A 19,601-nucleotide genomic window follows, 5' to 3' on the forward strand; every position below is an offset into this window, starting at 1 on the left:
ATTGACTAAAACTTCAGCATCTGCAAGGCGAATTAATATTGTATCTGCCGGGTGATTTCGCCACCTTATTAATTCGCCTTGAACTTCTGTGTTTGTTTACATTTTTTAACCTTCAAACTTGGTAGCACTTTTTATTAACATGTCAATTTAAATTGAGTTTTTCTCTTGTCTAGCCAGGAAAAAATTAGTTTTATTTCCAGAAAAAATGTCCAAAACACGCGAAATTTTAACTTTACAATTTGGTAATTATGCTAACTATATAGGAGCCCACTGGTGGAACATACAAGTAAGAATAATAAGATGAAATTAACTAAATTTTAAACAGATGTTTTAATACTCTTCCAAAGGAATCGGGATTTAGTTACGATCAGTATGGTGAACCAGGAGAAATATGCCATGATGTATTATATCGCCAAGGAGTAAATCATAATGTGAGTTTTTTATATTAACAATTAAGAAATTATTAAAAAATATATATATTTTTGATTAGAAACAAACCACTTACACTCCACGCCTGCTATTGGTTGATTTGGAGGGTTCCCTTAAACACTTACCACGCGAGGGAGAACTTTATGGCAATAGCTTAAAAAGGGGAGGTCTAGATGATCTAGCCCAAGCTGAAAATGTAACAGAACACGAGGCTGTTAAAAAGCTTAGAGAAGATTTAGTTTGGCAACCTACGGATCTAGAAGTTGTAGCCCAACCAGAAACTTCAAGAAATGAATTTCAAGCTGATCTAGATAAACCTGAAATAAGTATAGAGGAAAAAGAGTATAATCTAGCGGAAAATGTGGATACATGGGCAGATTTTTTGTATGCCCGCTATCATCCTCGTACCGTCAACATTGTTCATCAATATCGTCATGATACCGAAAAGCAAACACTAGACACTTTCTCACGCGGCACTGAACTATGGCAATCGGAAGAGTTTGAGGAAGATTTTTGTGATCGTATACGTCAGTATGTGGAGGAGTGTGATTTTTTGCAAGGTTTCCAAACGATATTTGATTCATTTAATGGTTTTTCTGGTTTGGCTACCAAATGTTTGGAGCATTTGAACGATGAGTATGGTAAAGCGAATATGGCGGTGCCAGTTTATTCGCCCAATAATATGTTGTACGAAAATGCAGGTTAGTATAAACCGTTATTGGTGAGAAAAGCCTGAACATTATTTTTAGGAGTAATTTCTTTCTAATTGTGAAATCAGATTATTTTGTTATCTAGTGATAAATTACCTTTTATTAATTTTTTTCTAGATGAACCAATGTCCGATTCTATACGTGTCGTCAATAGTTTATTGACCTTCAATCAACTTATTGAGCAGGCCTCTCTTTTCATACCTCTCAGTACACAAGATCGTGTATGGCGACAATTGGGCTCTGCCAGAGAATTTTCTTCGCTGCAATATCAACATGATAATCTCTATCAAACATCAGCCATATTAGCCTCATATTTGGATACTATATCTTTGCGCTATCGTTTAAGAAACACACCCCCAACTAATACATTATCTGGTTTTTGTGGAGATCTCAATAATTATGGACGTAAATTAGCCTCTGCCGCTTTGTCCTTACCTTTTAATATGGAATATAAAATGGATCTTATTGATTGCTTGGATAAATTCGAAGGTTCTCTCTTTACACCATTGACACCGAATTGTAAAATAGGCACCAACTATGTTATACAATCACTCAGTGTACGTGGTATACCCACAGATCGTTTAAAGCGGCCACGTGACCAAGCTTCACAAAATCAAATGCGCATGGCAGCATACCGCTGTGATTCAGTATCTGAAATGTTTCAATTGTATTTGCAGTGTTCTAATCATAATGGTATGGCACATGTTACTTCATTAAAGGCCGCCATGCCTACACGTATTCCTTATCCATGTGAAATGTTTGGCGACAACCTAACTTCTTCAGGTTTTGTGAATCCCTATGAAAAACGCGCTAAAGATGACAAGGTCAATACGGTGCCTTGTGTAGCAGCCATACAATCGTCCAGTGAGTTGGGTGACACCTTAGAAGCTTTACACCGGGAGGCAAAGAGAATAAAAATAGCTAAGTTGCATCGTTTTAAAGCGTGTGGCTTAGATGAGGATGAATATAAAGAGGCGTTGGAAAATATTTTATTGTTTAAAGACAATTATGAAGATAATTTCGAATTATAGTTCACAAAGAGATTGCGCAGAAGTACGGGTACTTAGTATTTAAATGATGGCTAAACATTGTAAGTTTGTAAAGCTTAATTTATACTTAATGTAATTGAAAAGTGTTTATTAAGTTATTACTTTGTATTAATAAAAGATTTATGATATCTTTATATATATAATTCTTCTGTACGTGTGTTAGTAACTGAACTCCTCCTTAACGGCTGGGCTGATTTCGATGAAATTTGTTGTGTGTGTTTGAATGGGTCCCTGGATGGTTTAGATTCACAATTGACCTATATAGGTACAATGGACATGGCACCTCCCATACAAAGTAAACATTTATTAATGCATATCTGGAGTAGTATTATAGTGGGTGTCTTCAAACTTTATGTGAGCTATGGCAGAACAACGTTTGCCGAGACAGCTAGTATTTTATATGTTTTTAAAACATTAATTTGAATAGGTTTCAAACTAAATTTTATGTCATAATAAGGGGAAATAACTCCCGCAGATATTTTTATTCATAATTGGGCTGTATATTATTTTTAGTGATCGTTAAAAAAAGTACATGCAGCTATGGTTGTCTCAACTTTATTAACTGGACTTATGCCACTGCAATCACTTACAAATTGCGTCGTTCCCATGATAATTGAATCAACGGTCCGGAACGACCCGAATCCCAATCGGTCAAAGATTGTTTTTTTCCCCAGGGAAGAACTTCCAACAACAGCAAATTGCGTTGTAGAAACATGGTTCTCAAAGCGAAATGGATAAATAAACCTTTTTGGTTACCTTAAAGACTATTGTTGTTTCGGAGTTAGGCGACATTTACATGGTGATTTAAAGGCATGGCTTTTTTTGTTTCTCGTTTAAAAACCCTACGAAAATCCTCTTGCATTTATACGATGCCATTCTTTCAATCATGTTTGCCTTTTCAACCAATCAGAAAAGAGCTCATAGTTAAATATCAAAAAGTAATGAAAATCAGAAATCGTACCTTTTTGTTTGCCTTCACAATTTTCCAGTACAAAAAAACCCATGGCATTAAGTTATGACTTGAAGTCATAATTAGCCAAATCATGAATAATAATACGGGGAGTTTGTATTAATGATTAGGCTGAATGTAAATTATGAATTTTTATTGCCACAGTTGACAATCTTGACTCCCTCAGCCCAGTCAGCATTATTTAATATAATTAGTAAATCACAAAAATAGCCATTAAATTTTACACGCAAAAATATATTTCATCTTTATTAATTTTCTAAAATTTGTTTGTTGTCACTGCAATTTTCAATTTATCTCTACTTACACACAACATTTTAAGTTTTCCAAAATTTCGCACATTACATAAGATCAATCTAAATTGAGTTTTAATATTCGTAATTATAATTTGTGTTTAGTTTAATTTTCACTTAAATCCTCCAAATCTTCATCCAATACTTTGGTAGTGGTAAAACGTTTGTTAGAACGTGTCGAAGGTGAAGTGGTAGCACTGCCGGTATCACTGCTAGAAGAATTTTGGGCGGCCATCGAATGGGCTGGCACTAGTAAAAATTCATTGAATAGAAACTCCGAATCCATTGATTGGGTTTTGCCATGAAAGCTGCGCGTTATACGTTTGGGCGGTTCAATATACTTTTCCTTAACTATTAAAGCACCAGGCCGGGGACTGGCTGGACCACTAGTTGTGTCTATCTCTTCTGGCGGCATTGTTGAGCAAGACTGAGTAACTGGACGAAATACCGAAATCACTTTGTGCTGGGGAGAACTACAGGTAGAAGAAGTGTTAGAGGCGGCCACGCCAGACGATTTAAGATTTATACAAGATTGTGTTAGATTGACATCAACAAAATCCTCGACATTATTTGGTACCCTTTTCAAAGTGTTACTTTCAAAGGGAAAATTGGAATTCGATGTCGATTGTGTTAGGTTTTCGAATTTTCTTAAGCGTGCATCTTGTTTCAATTGTAAACTACTGGGTTGTGGAAAATTTATGGAGGCATGTAAAGCAGAGTATTCCTTTTGTCTTTCCAGTTCTCCACTCTCGAAGAGACTAATTTGTTTTTGTATCCTAGGCGATATGGTATCAGAGGCCTTGCGTATGCTAACCGTAGGAGTTTCAGCATTAAGTAGACCAGCACTCAGGGGAGCATCATGGCAGTAGCATTGCTGCTTGCGCTCATTGGCCGCCAAACGTTTATTTCTCATTATGTTAAAGAGTTCGTTGGATTTTTGAGTATCATCGGGTGGCTGCTCCTGAGAACTGTGAGCTTCACAGCAGTAACAAAATTCCAAATGAGGCTCATCACGTGGCAAAGAGGGTGTAGTGGCAGCTGAGGGTGTAGCATCATCGTCATCCTCAAAACCCTAAAAAGGAAAATTAATAAAGTTGTAAATTTAAAAAAATTGCAAGTTATATCACATACATCTACCGATAATGTCAGCGATCCTTTATTGGCCACAATACTCAAATCCATATTAAAACTAACTGGAGTCAAACAGGCACTTTTAGCATCAAATCCACCTTCAGCTAAACCACCTACTGCCCCAGCATAGCTCAATTCCGTTTCGGCACCTTCTAAACAATCCAAATTTATGGGCGCATAAACACTTACTGAATGCAGGTCATCATCTAAACGTGGAAAGAATCTGGCAAGTCTTTGTGCCGCTGTTGATGGCATATTGTAGCCTTCTGTGCTGGTTAGACTTATGGACATATCACAACTTGGTGTCTCTTGCGAGCAGGTATCCGATACGGCTGGCGATGATGGTTCTGTAATACTGCTAGCTACACTCGATTGTTTGCTCCATACTTAAGGAAATTATTTTTGTTTTTTTTTTTGTTCGATTTTAAAAATATACAAAATTTACAAAAGGCGGAATTAAAGTTTATATTCCTCGTGGGAAATTGGAGTAATTTACCATTTATTGTGTAGTTATTATTATTATTTTTATATGTTATACATTAATGCATTACTCAATAGATATAAGTATTATTGTATGTATGTACGAGAATAGTATGGATGATATTGAAAGGAAATAAACGAGCAGCAGTGTTGGAAAATAATAAAATAAAATTATTTTATCCATTTTGCATAACAACAAATAATAACATGCAATAAGGCAAAATTCAAATTCCTTTAAATTGAATGCAAATCTAATCTAATATTAAGAAATCTAATTCTCCAATCTGCTATTACCCATAAATACTGGTAATATAATATTATTCCTTTGTATGTGTGCGGTAAATTTGACCTTATTCGAAAATTATTTGAAAAACCTGATTAGGTGAATAATTCATATTCTTCTGCATGGACCCAAACTGTAATAGGATTGACAGAATTGCTGTCTGTTGCTAAGAAATAGAAAAGGTTTGCTGGTACAGATAAACTAATCTAATGATGAGATCCTTATCGTACAGTGTGATCTTTGGGAAAACTCTATATGAATCGACAGAAGTTATTACTGACACCAAAAGCTTATCAGGAGTCAATACTACAGACAATACATACTGGCCAAGTACACGTTCGAGCTGCTGTCTATGGTCTAAAAACAATTAAGAATCGACTCATCTTGAGATCCACATTAATTCCATATTTTATTTGGCATCATATTTTTATCCTAGTATGCTGGAATCGATGTAAGATTGTTTTAATTTCGAAGGGAGATAACGTTTCAGACACTGACCCGAAATACTATCCATCAGTCTTGGAAACTTTCTACTTAAGACTCTAGAAAGAATCATTGCCGTACAACTGAGAATGACTCCTCCGTCAAGAAATCTATTATCTATGCAACACGCCTATAAGAATGGGTTAATTCACTAGTGAGTTTTAATAACGTGGAAAACGACTCCATTATGGCAGCTATGTGCATATGCTGACGTCTATAGGTTCATAGTGTGTCTAGGATGGGTAACCAATACTCAGTTGTTCAAATTTTATAAAGGATAAAGATGGTTTAATGTGCGATAGAAAAATCTGGTAAACATCTGCATACATTTTCGAACTACATGGAATCAGCGCATACACTATTGAGTACATGGAGTGTCTCTTGTGGATTAAATGTAATTTTATCGAAAACTATGGCTTGAACTCCAAGGGAATCTATTGGATCTTTGGAGGCGTAATTAAAACCATACCGTTCTGTGGTTTTATAGTAAAGTAAAGAACTATGGAGAGGGAAGTACATCACAAAACCGCACAAGAATAGTTACGTTCAATGCCATCAAAACTAATTTCAAAGTTGATGAACTAACTGCCGAATGACTTGATAGGGAGACAATAGACACTGAACTCAGTGATGAGGTTTTACATTGGGTGTCCGCGATCAATGTGCTACTACGGAAATGTTACAATTTTGGATCACCTATACTACATATATGTCCACGAAGGGAACATGTGCCTATCAACCTGGAGAAGACTGAGGGTATATACTGACGACTCGATGAATGAGGGTAGGCGGAGTTTTTTGTGGAGTGGTATGGGATATAGGACCGTTTCTAATTGCCTTACAATTGTAGAGCATGAAGAGATTTCAGCTATTAGGAGGGCGGAAAAATGACTAAGATATTATCGTGAATCTGGTGTATATTCGACATCTCTGTTAACCTATGAATGCCCAGGTGTTGTGGGACAACGAGGCCTAACTCGGAGAACGGCGTCACTGATCTTGTTTTCTCCTGATCAAATTTGAGCACGGATGTTCGTTATAATTGTAGGGACATTTGCCATAAAAATGGGCATTGCTTTCAGCAACTATAGCAGGAGTTGTCGTGATAGGCATCATCGGGCAAGGAGACCGGATTACTTGGCAATTCTACTCTGTTTTGTTTGTGTGACGTATCTGGGATCAACCTAAGGTCACACCTTGATCAGGGAAATAGGATGGCGATATCTGATATCACCAGGGTAACGCAACGGGATCGAAGATTAACGGATGCAATTGACCTGTTTCTATGGGAAATGGAAGTTGCTGCCCATGAAACCTATCCTATGTATGGTTTTTAAATATCTTCTGATTAGATTTATTTTGGGATGATGGCTGCTCTTTTTTTAGTTTATTAATTTTGATCTATCGTAGAACTGTCTTTAAATAATGTTTTTTTTTTAAATTATTGCCTTAGTATAGAGTATTATCAGTAGTGTCCACCCTCTAATATTTCCCTTTTTAGCAGCAGTTCTTTTTTAACATATCAAAAGCTAAAAAACTAAAAAATAACACTATTTCGAATTCTGATAACATTAAAAGACAAAATTCTTTCATCTATATTAATTTTACAGCCCAATTATGAAAAAAAAATTCCCGTGAGTTTTTTCCCTTTTCTCATTTTTCCTATTCAAATTCTATGTTAAAAAGAAAAGAAAAGAGAAAATCTCCCGTTGATTTTTTTTTTCATAATTGGGCTGATAAGTTAATTTTTTTAAAAAAGGCCAAATTTTTGGATGCGTAAGCCCCTTAAATATAAAATATTGCCACAAATTATTAATAAATGTGCAAAATATCTAGTAATTTGTAACAAATGTGCAAAATAAATAAATAAAAAATATGCAAATTATCTTAAATACATCAGTGATTTTATTTGTTTATTTTCAAAATAATGTCTTTAATAAAGGCATACAATAAATGTAATTTAATTAAATTAAATGAACTCATAATTAGGTAAAAAATTTATTACATTACACCAATTATAAATAAATAAATTATGATGCGTTTTGTTTAAATTTTGTTTGCCAAATACTCAATGATTAATTTAATATCCATTTAATTAATATTTATGCTATACATATGTGTGTTTATATTCAAATAGGAGAGTACATTTACAAAATCAAATTGTAAATCACTTACAAAGTGGTCCGGCATTATCGTTGACTGATTTCATCATCAAATTGACTTCAACAGCTGGTGTTAAGGGTGTTGAGGCGGCACCCGGTATGGCGGGTCGCAACTGATGACCGCACATACTACATCTATCGGGATTCGTATCATTCACCACACTATTGTCGTTGCAGCGACACACATGATTTGTGGGCGTGCTGGCCAATGGCTCCTCCTCCAGCGTTGTCGTTGTGATCATGGACAATGGGGTGGAAGGATTTTTGGGCGGCGTGCATGTGGGCGTTTTAAAGAGCGGTGCCGAAGTCATTTTCTCTAGGAAATGATCCAGCTGTTTGAGCGACAATGCATTGTGTAATGTTTCCAATGGCCGGATCGGTGGTACTCCACCAAAACCATCCAGAACTGTTAACGAGAAGACTTTTCAAATGAATAGTGGTTTTAAAAGTGATAATTATGGATTAAATGGGAGGGAATGAAATTGAAAGACACACACACATATTTATTGATTAGTGCAAAAAGCGGATTTGGAAGCGCAGATTGAAATTTAATATAAATTCCTATTTAAACTTGAAATAATTTTGAAAAACAAAATTATTTTAAGTTTCAAAGATATATTTTATTAAATTTGCAACTAATATCGAACAAAATACAGAAATATTGACATTCGTAGATAGAACTTTACGAATTTAGATGGAAATTTAAGATTTTCTAAAACTTATTTATACAAATAAGTTTGAATTTGTTATTGGGACGAAACGAAAAATTTCGATCAAAAAATTCAGTTTTGAACCTTTGATGATGGCCATACAAAATTTAAAGTTCTCCAGAATTTCGAAATTCGCTTTAGTTTGGTTTTTATATAGGTTCAAAGTTCATATGTTATATTAAGTAAAACTATAGGTTAAAATTTCATATTTTTTAATAGTTGAGTGCAAACATCCTTAAATATTAAAATAACAAATGTTATTCATCTAAGAGCTTAACTTCCACAGATTTCAAATTCATAAACAGTTTTTAAAACATTCTGTTAAATTCTACGTTCTTGAGAAAAATCTGTTAAAAAAAGTTTTTTTTATAAAATTATAAAGTAAAAAATATCTTGAAAACTGCACGTACGATTTTAATAGACAGTTATGTGTTTAAAATTATATAATAATGATGTTTTGTATTATTTTTTATTTTTACTAAATGACCCACTCTGAATTTTGTATGTGTTGACCTGAGTTTATCAGGGGGAGCCAAGTATTTAGGAACCTTCCACAGGTGCCTTAGGTAGCACCCCGCAGGCGGCCTTGGATATAATCCTAAACCTACTACCCATTGAGAAATATGTTGAGAGTGTGGCAGCCAGGAAATTACTCAGACTATCAGAGTCTTCTTTGGTAAAACCCTTGCGGATAGGTCACACTATGATATTGTATAAGGCAGGTCTTATTGGTCATGACATTATTCCATCTGGAATCTCTGACTATAAGATCGCGACCTTTTGCTTCGGTGCATCACCCCCAGTAGAGTTCCCCACTAGGGATAAGTGGGTTGGATCCGATCAACTGTTTGATGGGTGCGCAGTTTTCACTGACGGTTCCAAGATGGACTCTGGTACAGGGGCCGGGGTATATTTGGTCGACTATGATATCAAGCGCTCATATACTCTCTAACGAGTGTAGCGTCTTCCAGGCAGATATCTTCGCGATCTGGAAAGCCACAGAGTTGATAAAGGCACACGTCAATAGAGGGGCTGCAGTGACAATATACGTAGACAGTCAGGCGGCACTAAAGGCTCTGGAGTGTCATATAATACACTCCAACCTTCCTAACCTGTAGGAGAGCTCTAGAGGAGCTATTGGTACACTACTCAGTAAGATTGTGTTGGGTACCAGGGCACTGTGATATTCAGGGAAATGAGGTAGCAGATGAACTGGCTAGACATGGTTCTGATCTGGATCATGATACTAGGGAACGGAATGTTAAACCACCCATTTGTTACTACTATAGATTAATTTACGAAAAATTCCGCGACTATACAAATCAAACCTGGGGCAGTAGGTCAGATTGCAAAGTATCCAGGGCATTATGGCCAAAACTGAATGCAAACGCGACTGGAACACTGATAGAGTTGGATAGGTATAATCTCAGGATTCTAGTAGGAGTGAAATTCGATAATGGCACACAGGACTTCTGTAGAGTGTGTGGGGATGCAGAGGAGCTAGAGACAGTAGAGCACTAGGGTGGCCCTTAATAAACGAAAGTTGGATTTTGGCCATTCTCACCCCCCAGTTTGGTGAACATTAGTAAAAAAATCATCCTGAAAAAATTTTAGGTAAATCGGTTGGGGTTAAGACGTGCCGCAAGCCCTCTGAAGTTTTGAGATGCATTTACAAGGGGAAAAAATTCATTTTTTTCAGTTTTTGTAAAAATTTTGCCATTAAAAAATTACTTTTGTAATTCAATTTAAAAGAATCGAAATGTGTACGTAATTGTCGTTCTAATGAGACATAAAAAACAGAAATCGGTTAAAAAATTTTAAAGTTATTAAAAATTCGCCAGGCCATTAACGTGTCTCAGGCCACTAGAACAAGAAATGTTGGAACAAAATTAACATATTTTGAGAAATATTAAAATAAAAGCTCATTTTTACTTAAAATATGTCCATATTTACTTGTATATGAGTTTTTGTCTTCGTAGGATACCGTTAACCTATTCTTAGGTATGAACAAAAAAATTTAATTTTTTTAACGGCAGTTTCAAAACTCCATTTTCAAATTTTTAAAAATTTTGTTAAACAAATTTCAGAATTTTTTGATCATCTCATTGGGATTTATTAAGAGTATAATAGGGAATTAAATCGTGAAAAAATTATGAAAATATCTCTTATAGTTTTTCCGTACCTGCGATTTAAATTTTGAAATTTTCGAGAAAAACCAATTATTTGGCAATTTTTAGGCCAATGAGCTCTATTTTCTTACTCTTATGAATTTTAAGCAAAACTTAATTAGAATATTATAGTCCAGATAATTCTAAATATACTCTGAAACTTTTACTAAAATCAAAAAACGTTAACCCTTAAATCGTGAAGGTCAAAGGTCAAATTTTTCAATATTTGGAATTTCTCTTGGAAAGATTTTGAAATGTTCGAAATGTTGTATATTTTTGGGCCGATTTTGATGAAATTTAACAAAAATATAACACAAAGCCTAGTATTTACAAAAGCAGCAGAAAAATTAAAATTAACCGTATATAGCACTTGGTGTTAAAATGACCCCAAACTTCTAAAACCATAAAAAATTATGATTTTAAAAGTTTGGTGTCATTTTAACCCCAAGTGCCATTAAGCGTTAATTTCCATTCTTGTGCTGTTATTATAAACCCTAGAGTTTATGTTATATTTTTGTTAAATTTCTTCAAAATCGGCCCAAAAATATACAACATTTCGATCATTTCGAAATCTTTCCAAGAGAAATTCCAAATATTGAAAAATTTTACCTTTGACCTTCACGATTTAAGGGTTAACGTCTTCCGATTTTAGTAGAAGTTTCAGAGTATATTTTGAATTATCTGGACTATAATATTCTGAATAGGTTTTACTTAAAATTCATAAGAGTAAGGAAATAGAGCTCATTGGCCTAAAAATTGCCAAATAATTGGTTTTTCTCGAAAATTTCAAAATTTAAATCGCAGGTACGGAAAAACTATAAGAGATATTTTCATAATTTTTTCACATTTTTATTCCCTATTATACTCTTAATAAATCCCAATGAGATGATCAAAAAATTCTGAAATTTGTTTAACAAAATTTTTAAAAATTTGAAAATGGAGTTTTGAAACTGCCGTTAAAAAAATTAAATTTTTTTGTTCATACCTAAGAATAGGTTAACGGTATCCTACGAAGACAAAAACTCATATACAAGTAAATATGGACATATTTTAAGTAAAAATTAGCTTTTATTTTAATATTTCTCAAAATATGTTAATTTTGTTCCTACATTTCATGTTCTAGTGGCCTGAGACACGTTAATGTCCTGGCGAATTTTTAATAACTTTAACATTTTTTGACCGATTTCAGTTTTTTATGTCTCATTAGAACGACAATTACGTACACATTTCGATTCTTTTAAATTAAATTACAAAAGTAATTTTTTAATGGCAAAATTTTTACAAAAACTGAAAAAAATGCATTTTTTCCCCTTGTAAATGCATCTCAAAACTTCAGAGGGCTTGCGGCACGTCTTAACCCCAACCGATTTACCTAAAATTTTTTCAGGATGATTTTTTTGCTAATGTTCACCAAACTGGAGGGTGAGAATGGCCAAAATCCAACTTTCGTTTATTAAGGGCCACCCTAGTAGAGCACATTATGTGCAACTGCCCTAGGTTACAGGGTCACAGACTTAGATGGCTAGGAAATAGATTTCTGGACGAACTTGGTAGTGTTGCTGGCTGCAAATTAAGCAACATACTAGGTTTCATTAAGGGAATAGGGTGGCTATTTAAGAGACGTTCTACAGCGAAAAGATCTATCTTTCTTTCTCTTTTCAACTGGCGGTACTTTGGTCTCTACTATTACTCTAAGGCTATCCTCTTTTTCAAACTATTTGAAGGGAATCACAATGGACCTCAAGGTCTCCGAGTGGAAGTGCACATAGTGTACACCCCTTCCTAATCTAACCTAACCATACATTATAATTTAGGAAAATCTTTAGAAAATGGAAGATAACTTTTCTGAGATTCCTTTATTCAAGGACAATTTTTTGGTTCAATATTCTGTGTTCAAAAGAAAAGGATTTTTAGGAAATTAAATTGAAGCATTTTTATGAGACCAATATTGTAAAAATTGGATAGGCGTTTAAAAAGTTATATAAAACTGCAATTGTGTTCATCATTCTTATATACAATATCAACTTTAATCCTCGATAAAAGACAAAAAATGCGAATTTAAAATTTTTGAGCAACTTAAAATTTTGTAAGACTATACAGAACATGTGTATCAAGTTTAAACAAATTTTAGAGCGGAGAATTTTTTTGTTTCCTCCCTAATAACTACATATATCTTTATTTATTAAAAAAAATAATAATAATTAAAGAAAAAACTTACCCGATGAGGATACTGGTATCATATCTCTCAAATTTGGAGCTGAGGAACTGCCAGTTATAACCGCTGTACTAAATAAGCTATTGGAGCTAGTGGTCATCTTTTTACTAAAACCACCGAATCCCAACATTTTCATATAAGACATCTGGCCGGCAATACTGTGTCTTTGACGTCTAGACGATACCGATGACGACGATGATGTCGAAGTGACCGTATTATCTGTAGTGGTATCAGCAATAGTAGGTTTGATAATGGAGGAAGTGTTAAAAGGTTTATCGAAGGAATCAATTGGGGTGTGTGAGCGAGATGATCGAGAGATGCGAGAAGGAGTGTTAAGGGGTTGGTTGTGGTGGTGGTTGTGGATAGAGGAGACGGCGCCAGATGTAGAAGTGAAATTTGTATTAAATTCATCGAAATCATTGGTTTTAAAAGGCAAATCATTTAAATTTGTGGAGGACGAGGGAGAATTACAGGGGAAAGTAACAACAACATTTGGTATATGAGCGGAAGGTGTGTGGTGTAAGTGCGCATTGTTATTATTATTGTTATTGTTATAATGATGAAGATGCAAATGAGGATGATGATAAGAACGATCATGATGTATATGATGGTGTTGGAGTGGAAAAGGATTGGGATTGTGATAGGGATGATGATAGGCATTAAAATGTTGTTGAGGTGGTGGTGATGGCGAAGATGACGGTGGTACATAATTTGTGTCGAGAACAGTAATGATGGGTGTCGTGGGTGTGTTGTATGTTGTGTTCGTGTCAGGGTCGGGGATGGAAGGAGAAAAGGTTGTATTAGTTGCAGCATTTTCAGCAATTGGAGCAAATTGTTTAAAACTATATAAAGCGGGAAATCGAAAAGGATTTCCCAAATCTACTATAATTGGTGCCGATTGGGCTGAAGGTAAACATTGTTTAAGGGGTTTAAAATCTCTACTATTAACAGCATGCTTGTTACGTGACAACCTAGAACCAGACAGACTCGAAGTGCTGGGTGGTTCATCTAAAGCCTGACATAATTGTAGTGTGGAAGCGGTGGGAGAATTAGAAGCCGAGGAAGGTTTTAGTGTGTCCGATTTTTTACGTAAACTCATATGAAATTCTCTACTCATTAGAGCTGCGGGAGCAGAGGATGACAATTGATATTCCTCCTCAAAAGAAGTCCTTGGTGAAGCAACATATATGGGCGGACTAGATACTTTAGCCACATACGGTACAATATCCGAAATATCTGCTTCACTTTTCGAATGAGCATGCGGATAAGCAACATCCTCACTAACACTGGCCAAATGAAACGAACAATTGCAAGATAACGGATGCTCATTGGTGGCTAATGGTGAGATTTTTCGAATATCCCTTAGTTTCTGTACAAAATCCGGTTCATCGCCACTTTCCATGCGACGCATGGTCAGCAACTGAGACTGGCGCTTTTGCAAACGATCACCTGGTGAGGCGGATTTCTGATGAGCTATACATATATCATGACTTTCGGGTGTGCCTGGATTTACAGAAAAATCTATTTCAGATAAAGGCAATTCATTGGTGGATGAATCAATTTTGAAAAGTGTTAGATTATCAGTTACTCGTATTTGAAAAGCAGAGCGATTATGGTTAGTGACACGTGAGGTTAGAATCTCTTGGAATTCTTTGTCATGGCGTGAAACATTCGATTCAACCTCTTCTTCTATTTTTAGTTGAGCACAGGGAATTTATTAGTTTAATAATGTATTTTTTTTTGTGGTTTATTGTTATTTGTTTTGAAGCCATAACAGAAGCAAATTTCAGACCATTAATAAAGGAATTTATTTAGAGTTATTAAAAGAGAAGGGAATTGTAATGTTTAAGTTGTTGTGTGTACAATTTTTTTTTTTTTTGGTTGTTTGGAAAAATAAAAAAGTAGGTGGTTTTTGTTGTTTAATAAGATCAAAGAAATAAATAGAACTTATAAAATTTAAATCTTAAAAATATGAAACACTTAAGAGAAAGTATTAAAACACACACATACACACACACACGCATACATTTACAATAGTTTATAAATTGGTATCAAAAGACCAGGACGCACCAGGACGCACAACACTAGATATTATTATATCAAGGCAAAAAAAGCAAGCTTGTAATATTTATTATCTTAAGGCTTTAGATTTAAAAACATGAACAGGCATTTGAAGGAAGGAATTTTTATATTTTTTTTTAAAGTTATAATACAATTATAATGTCTATTCTAGTTTAAATTCTAGCGAACTGGCAGGAACTGATCTAATAGACTAGATAATTCGTGCATCCGGAAGCAGGATTTAATAGAGATTATTTTATTTTAATAGTTTTATTTATTTTAATCCCATTAATCTATTGGAGGGGATGTTGGGTAATAATATATCCACAAAACGTGACAGTGCTGTGGATTGTTTGACAGAAGCGTTCGGTAATCGTGCATCCACAAAAAGGTATTCGGAGGTGTGATTGAAAGACGTTTATTTGTTGAATAAACAAATTGGAGCAACGTAGGACAAGGTGTATAGAGCTCAAAGGAGTCTATGTTGAAAAATAAAATAATTTGTTATAACTAGTTTTAAGTGTGAAAATATTTTAGTAGACTTTTTGGGAAAGTTCGGAAATCGTGTAAAACGTCACGTCACATATTCTCGATTTTCTGTTGGATTTATTTTTATGGAGCTACGTTAGTTTATAACAACAAGTCAATAATGTTATATGATTTAGGAACAATAAACAGGGCGAAGTTGCCCATATTCAGGGCAATTACCATATTCATCGCTGCAAAAATGCTTATGGTGCAAGAATGAACAAGATTAACCGGGTATAAATTTCATCTTTAGTTCGAATATTTAAATATAAAATTGTTAAGCCCGAATTGGAAAACACAATTTTTAACAGCAGTACAATTTTATAGATTTTTTTTTTAAATTCTTAAAAAATCTTCAAAAGAACAACTAAAGATGCACTTGATTTTGGAAGTATGTAAAATATCTTGTTGCAGTAATTTCCCTGCAAGATAATCTAAAGGTACATTCGTAATGCTGAAATATTTGAAGATCAAAACCATGAAAAATCTATACATCAAATAAACATAAATTTAGAAAACTTAAACTTATGTTTAAATTGTTTCCTTCAAATTAGTTTAAGCCTTTTTTTGTTGTTTAACAAACAAATTTCATTAGTTTTAAAAACTAAATTTGTAATATAACACGTTACAAGCATGCAATATCAAACATTACCAAAGAGAGTGTGTAAAAACTTTGTTTTTGTTTAAAAAAATCTTGATATTTCTTTTAAAAAAGAACAACGTATAGAATTTTGTCAAGGAGAATTATACACAGTGTTTAAATTTGATTTCATTTTGAATAAAAAGTGAAAGATTATAAATTTCGAAACCAGATTTTAATCGATACATGAAAAGTTAAATTTCGATTTTGTAGCTAATTGATCTAAAAGTATCGTAAATCGATCGAAATGTTTGTACCATCTCTTTATACCAGGAAACAATTACAAGAAATTAACCTCATAGATCGGTAACTCTGCTGTCAAAGACCTAACTCAGTTGTCTAAAACCGAATTGGTGAGAATGTATTAGTAAAAAAAACTATGTCAAAACAATACTCGTATGTGTGATTATTTTGAGTAATTTTTTGTTTGAGATTTTTTCGCACTATGTGTATTACTCTATGAGTTAGGTCATTGACGGGAGAGTTTCCGATCTATGTATATTTATCTAGAAACCATAGATAAATAAACATAGAACGAAAACTAGAAAAAACTCAAACAAAAAAATTACTCAAAAAATCGCACATATGAGTTTTGTTTTCTCATACTTTTTATTACTAATATAATCTCACCACTTAGGTTTTTGACAACTGAGCTAGGTCTTTGAAAGTAGAGATTCCGATCTATGTGTATTAATCTATGATAGAAACTGTGAGTAAAAAATACTAAAATTAGAAATGTGAAAACTGAAATACAAACATTTTTCAAACTTATCAAATCTTATAAATATTCAAAATAAAGCCCAAATAACACTGTGTGCGCAAAGAACATTTTACAAGGTATAATAAAACACGTTAATTTAACTGCCGACAATATTTCTTTTCATTTGCCAAAAAAGTTTTTTTATTACTCCAAAAAAAAAGAACTTTTTTTTTCCAAAAAATTTTCTAAAATTATAAAAATTCTTATAAACAAGAATCCTTATAATTCCAAGTCTAAACAAGACTTTACATTGCCAGTAGTTAATTTAACGCTACAGAGAGGAAAATTAGAAGAAAAAAACTATAGACAACGAACTTCAGCCAAATACACGGAATTCCCGGCCAGATGCTTATATAAATTTTTATAATAATTCATGATTTAGAATACATTGGATTTTTGTTGTTGTATTAACAAAAAAAAAATTAAGAAACAAAACAATATATATAGAGATGTTGCAGAGATAATTTTTGTTGTTGTTGATTGTTTTTTTGTAGAGAATCGTTTATGATACAAAAACAAATAGAAAAAATTGATTAGAAAATAATAAGACATAAAATAAATAGACCAACAAACAAATAATTAAAGAAATTTACAAAGATTTTTAAACTCTTTGTGCCAAAAAAATTAAAAATTAATTAATAAAAAAAAACAAATAAATTCACAAAATATTACAAAAATAATGTACACAAGGGAAAACATACAAACATTATTGTTTATACAAAAATTAAAATTAAAACGTAATTCGTAAATGAAATGCCATGGACATTTTGTGAATTTATTTATAGAATTTTTTTTGGTTTTGTACATCTCCAGCAGAGAATTAACGTTTCAAACACAAAATGTGTTTTTTTTTGAAATCACAAAATAGTTATCATCATGCAAATTATATATAAAGTAATTTGTAAACCATAAAAAACAATAAAAGTTTAAAACAAAACATTGACAAAAAGATAAAGTTAATAAAGCTAAAAAACTATTTTGTAATTGTTGGAAATAATAATGCAAATAAAATCGTACATACCTTTAATATTTTTTGGTCTCTGTTCAAAACTACGCGACCTTGGCTCACCATCAGGACTAATGGGCCGGTTGGCTTCCAGAGAGCCCGTCTGTTTGGTTTGTTGTTGTTGCGAAGCCAATTCTTGATTAAGACGTTTAGCCAAATCCATAGCCTCATGACCCGATACCGTGTGATGGGCTCCTATAGGTATGGGTTTGGATTTCAAGGGTCGAATTTCACAATCTAAACTATCGGGTGAGAGCTGTTAAAGGGAACTTGAATTAGCTAAAAAGAAATGGTTTTTGGTTTTCACAAAATAAATATACCATATGAGTTTTAACAGGGCTTTCTTCAGTGTCATTTTCCTCATCGATGCGGGAAGGATTACTGTTGCAGTCTTCATGGTTCTACAAAGAAAACATAAAATATATTTTAGGAATATTCAAAAACAGACACAGTTCTACTCAAAATTTCAATATTTTTTCTTGTTTCCCAGATTAATTTTGACTAGTATTAGTATAAATATAAAAAACCACTCACCGAAGTCCTCAATTGACCCGAATCATTACGAGAATGTGGTCGAAAACCTGGTCCCGGCGGTAGATTCTTCTGCACACAACAATTAACACCCGGACTAAAATGCAATTCAACATGAAATCTCTCCTCCGAAGTGGGATCCTTAGTAGGATCTTCATAAAGCATTATAACAATTTGTGACATATAATTGAGCTCAGACACCATCGAAATATAATCCATAGCACGACGCCATTGTTCATCGGTTAAAACATTCAGCAGACCGCCATAGCGTAACACGGTTAACAGAGAATGTACATGACTCTCACTAGTGAAATACAAGCGTGTGCGTACATGCCTACCAGGGCTAGCAACACCATGACTATACTGAGGATTCAAACGATTTACCGACTCATCTTCCACCTCTTCAATGTTACGCTGTAAATCCGATTTGATCTTTTTCAATAATGGCGTACATATACCCTGGCCAATTGTAAGTTTCTCCTGCATGGTTAAACCATACTCTTGCGGTATAACAATATCGGCCAAATATTTAGAATAAATATACAACTCTTCGGCCTGATCGTATTGCAGAGTGTGTTGATTGTGCTGTAAATCGTATTTAATGCAATCATAAATATCAGGAATTTTCGATATATCATATAATTTTGATTTGGTACTAAAATCTTTTTCGATTTTTTCCCAACGACAGCGCATTAAGTCCCAAGTCTCGCCATGATACAGTATGGCATCTTTCGTTTTTGGATCATCTTTTTTCACGCTGATTATAATCAATAGTTCCTTTATGAGACTGTGTACATGGTTGCAGCATTCCACCGGGTTTTTAACAAAATCCAAAGCCTGGTTAATGGAAATGCTGTTGTTGGGATTAATGGCCATACGATCATCGGCGGTAAATTCACGATCAACTTGCATTAATTCATGTAAACGATTTTTAGCCCTTTGAAAGAATAATAATTGTAATAGTTTTTTTTATTTTTTTAATATTTAAAAAGTAA

The 19,601-nt window shown here is 33.7% G+C and overlaps 3 protein-coding genes across 17 annotated transcripts in view; 1 reads left to right on the top strand and 2 right to left on the bottom strand.

The window, feature by feature from the left end:
• Positions 1-152: 152 nt before the first annotated feature.
• Positions 153-2,321, top strand: mst (misato mitochondrial distribution and morphology regulator). Its single transcript, XM_065510236.1, has 4 exons — positions 153-286; positions 348-431; positions 491-1,130; positions 1,257-2,321. The coding sequence occupies exons 1-4, from the start codon at positions 206-208 to the stop codon at positions 2,168-2,170; spliced, it is 1,719 nt and encodes a 572-aa protein (XP_065366308.1). The 5' UTR covers positions 153-205; the 3' UTR covers positions 2,171-2,321.
• Positions 2,322-3,376: 1,055 nt separating this feature from the next.
• Positions 3,377-5,089, bottom strand: LOC135959165 (inositol hexakisphosphate and diphosphoinositol-pentakisphosphate kinase-like). The gene is made up of 2 exons (XM_065510237.1): positions 4,580-5,089; positions 3,377-4,520 (listed from the first exon to the last, which is right to left on the bottom strand). Exons 1-2 carry the CDS (start codon positions 4,868-4,870, stop codon positions 3,555-3,557), a joined length of 1,257 nt encoding a protein of 418 aa, XP_065366309.1. The 5' UTR covers positions 4,871-5,089; the 3' UTR covers positions 3,377-3,554.
• Positions 5,090-7,707: 2,618 nt separating this feature from the next.
• Positions 7,708-19,601, bottom strand: part of l(1)G0196 (inositol hexakisphosphate and diphosphoinositol-pentakisphosphate kinase) — a 42,996-nt gene continuing 31,102 nt past the window's right edge. For 11 of the 15 annotated variants that reach the window (XM_065510231.1, XM_065510232.1, XM_065510230.1 and 8 more), the window contains 5 exons: positions 18,610-19,543; positions 18,396-18,476; positions 18,091-18,331; positions 13,084-14,769; positions 7,708-8,408 (listed from right to left, as the gene is read on the bottom strand). In XM_065510231.1, the coding sequence (XP_065366303.1) occupies positions 7,993-8,408; positions 13,084-14,769; positions 18,091-18,331; positions 18,396-18,476; positions 18,610-19,543 (3,358 nt within the window). In that variant the 3' untranslated portion in view covers positions 7,708-7,992. The remainder of the gene's footprint in view (positions 8,409-13,083; positions 14,770-18,090; positions 18,332-18,395; positions 18,477-18,609; positions 19,544-19,601) is intronic. The other 4 variants (XM_065510235.1, XM_065510223.1, XM_065510229.1 and 1 more) reach the window with 3 other exon arrangements.

The sequence above is a fragment of the Calliphora vicina genome, chromosome 4 (assembly GCF_958450345.1).
Source record: "Calliphora vicina chromosome 4, idCalVici1.1, whole genome shotgun sequence".
Taxonomy (NCBI): Eukaryota; Metazoa; Arthropoda; class Insecta; order Diptera; family Calliphoridae; genus Calliphora; species Calliphora vicina.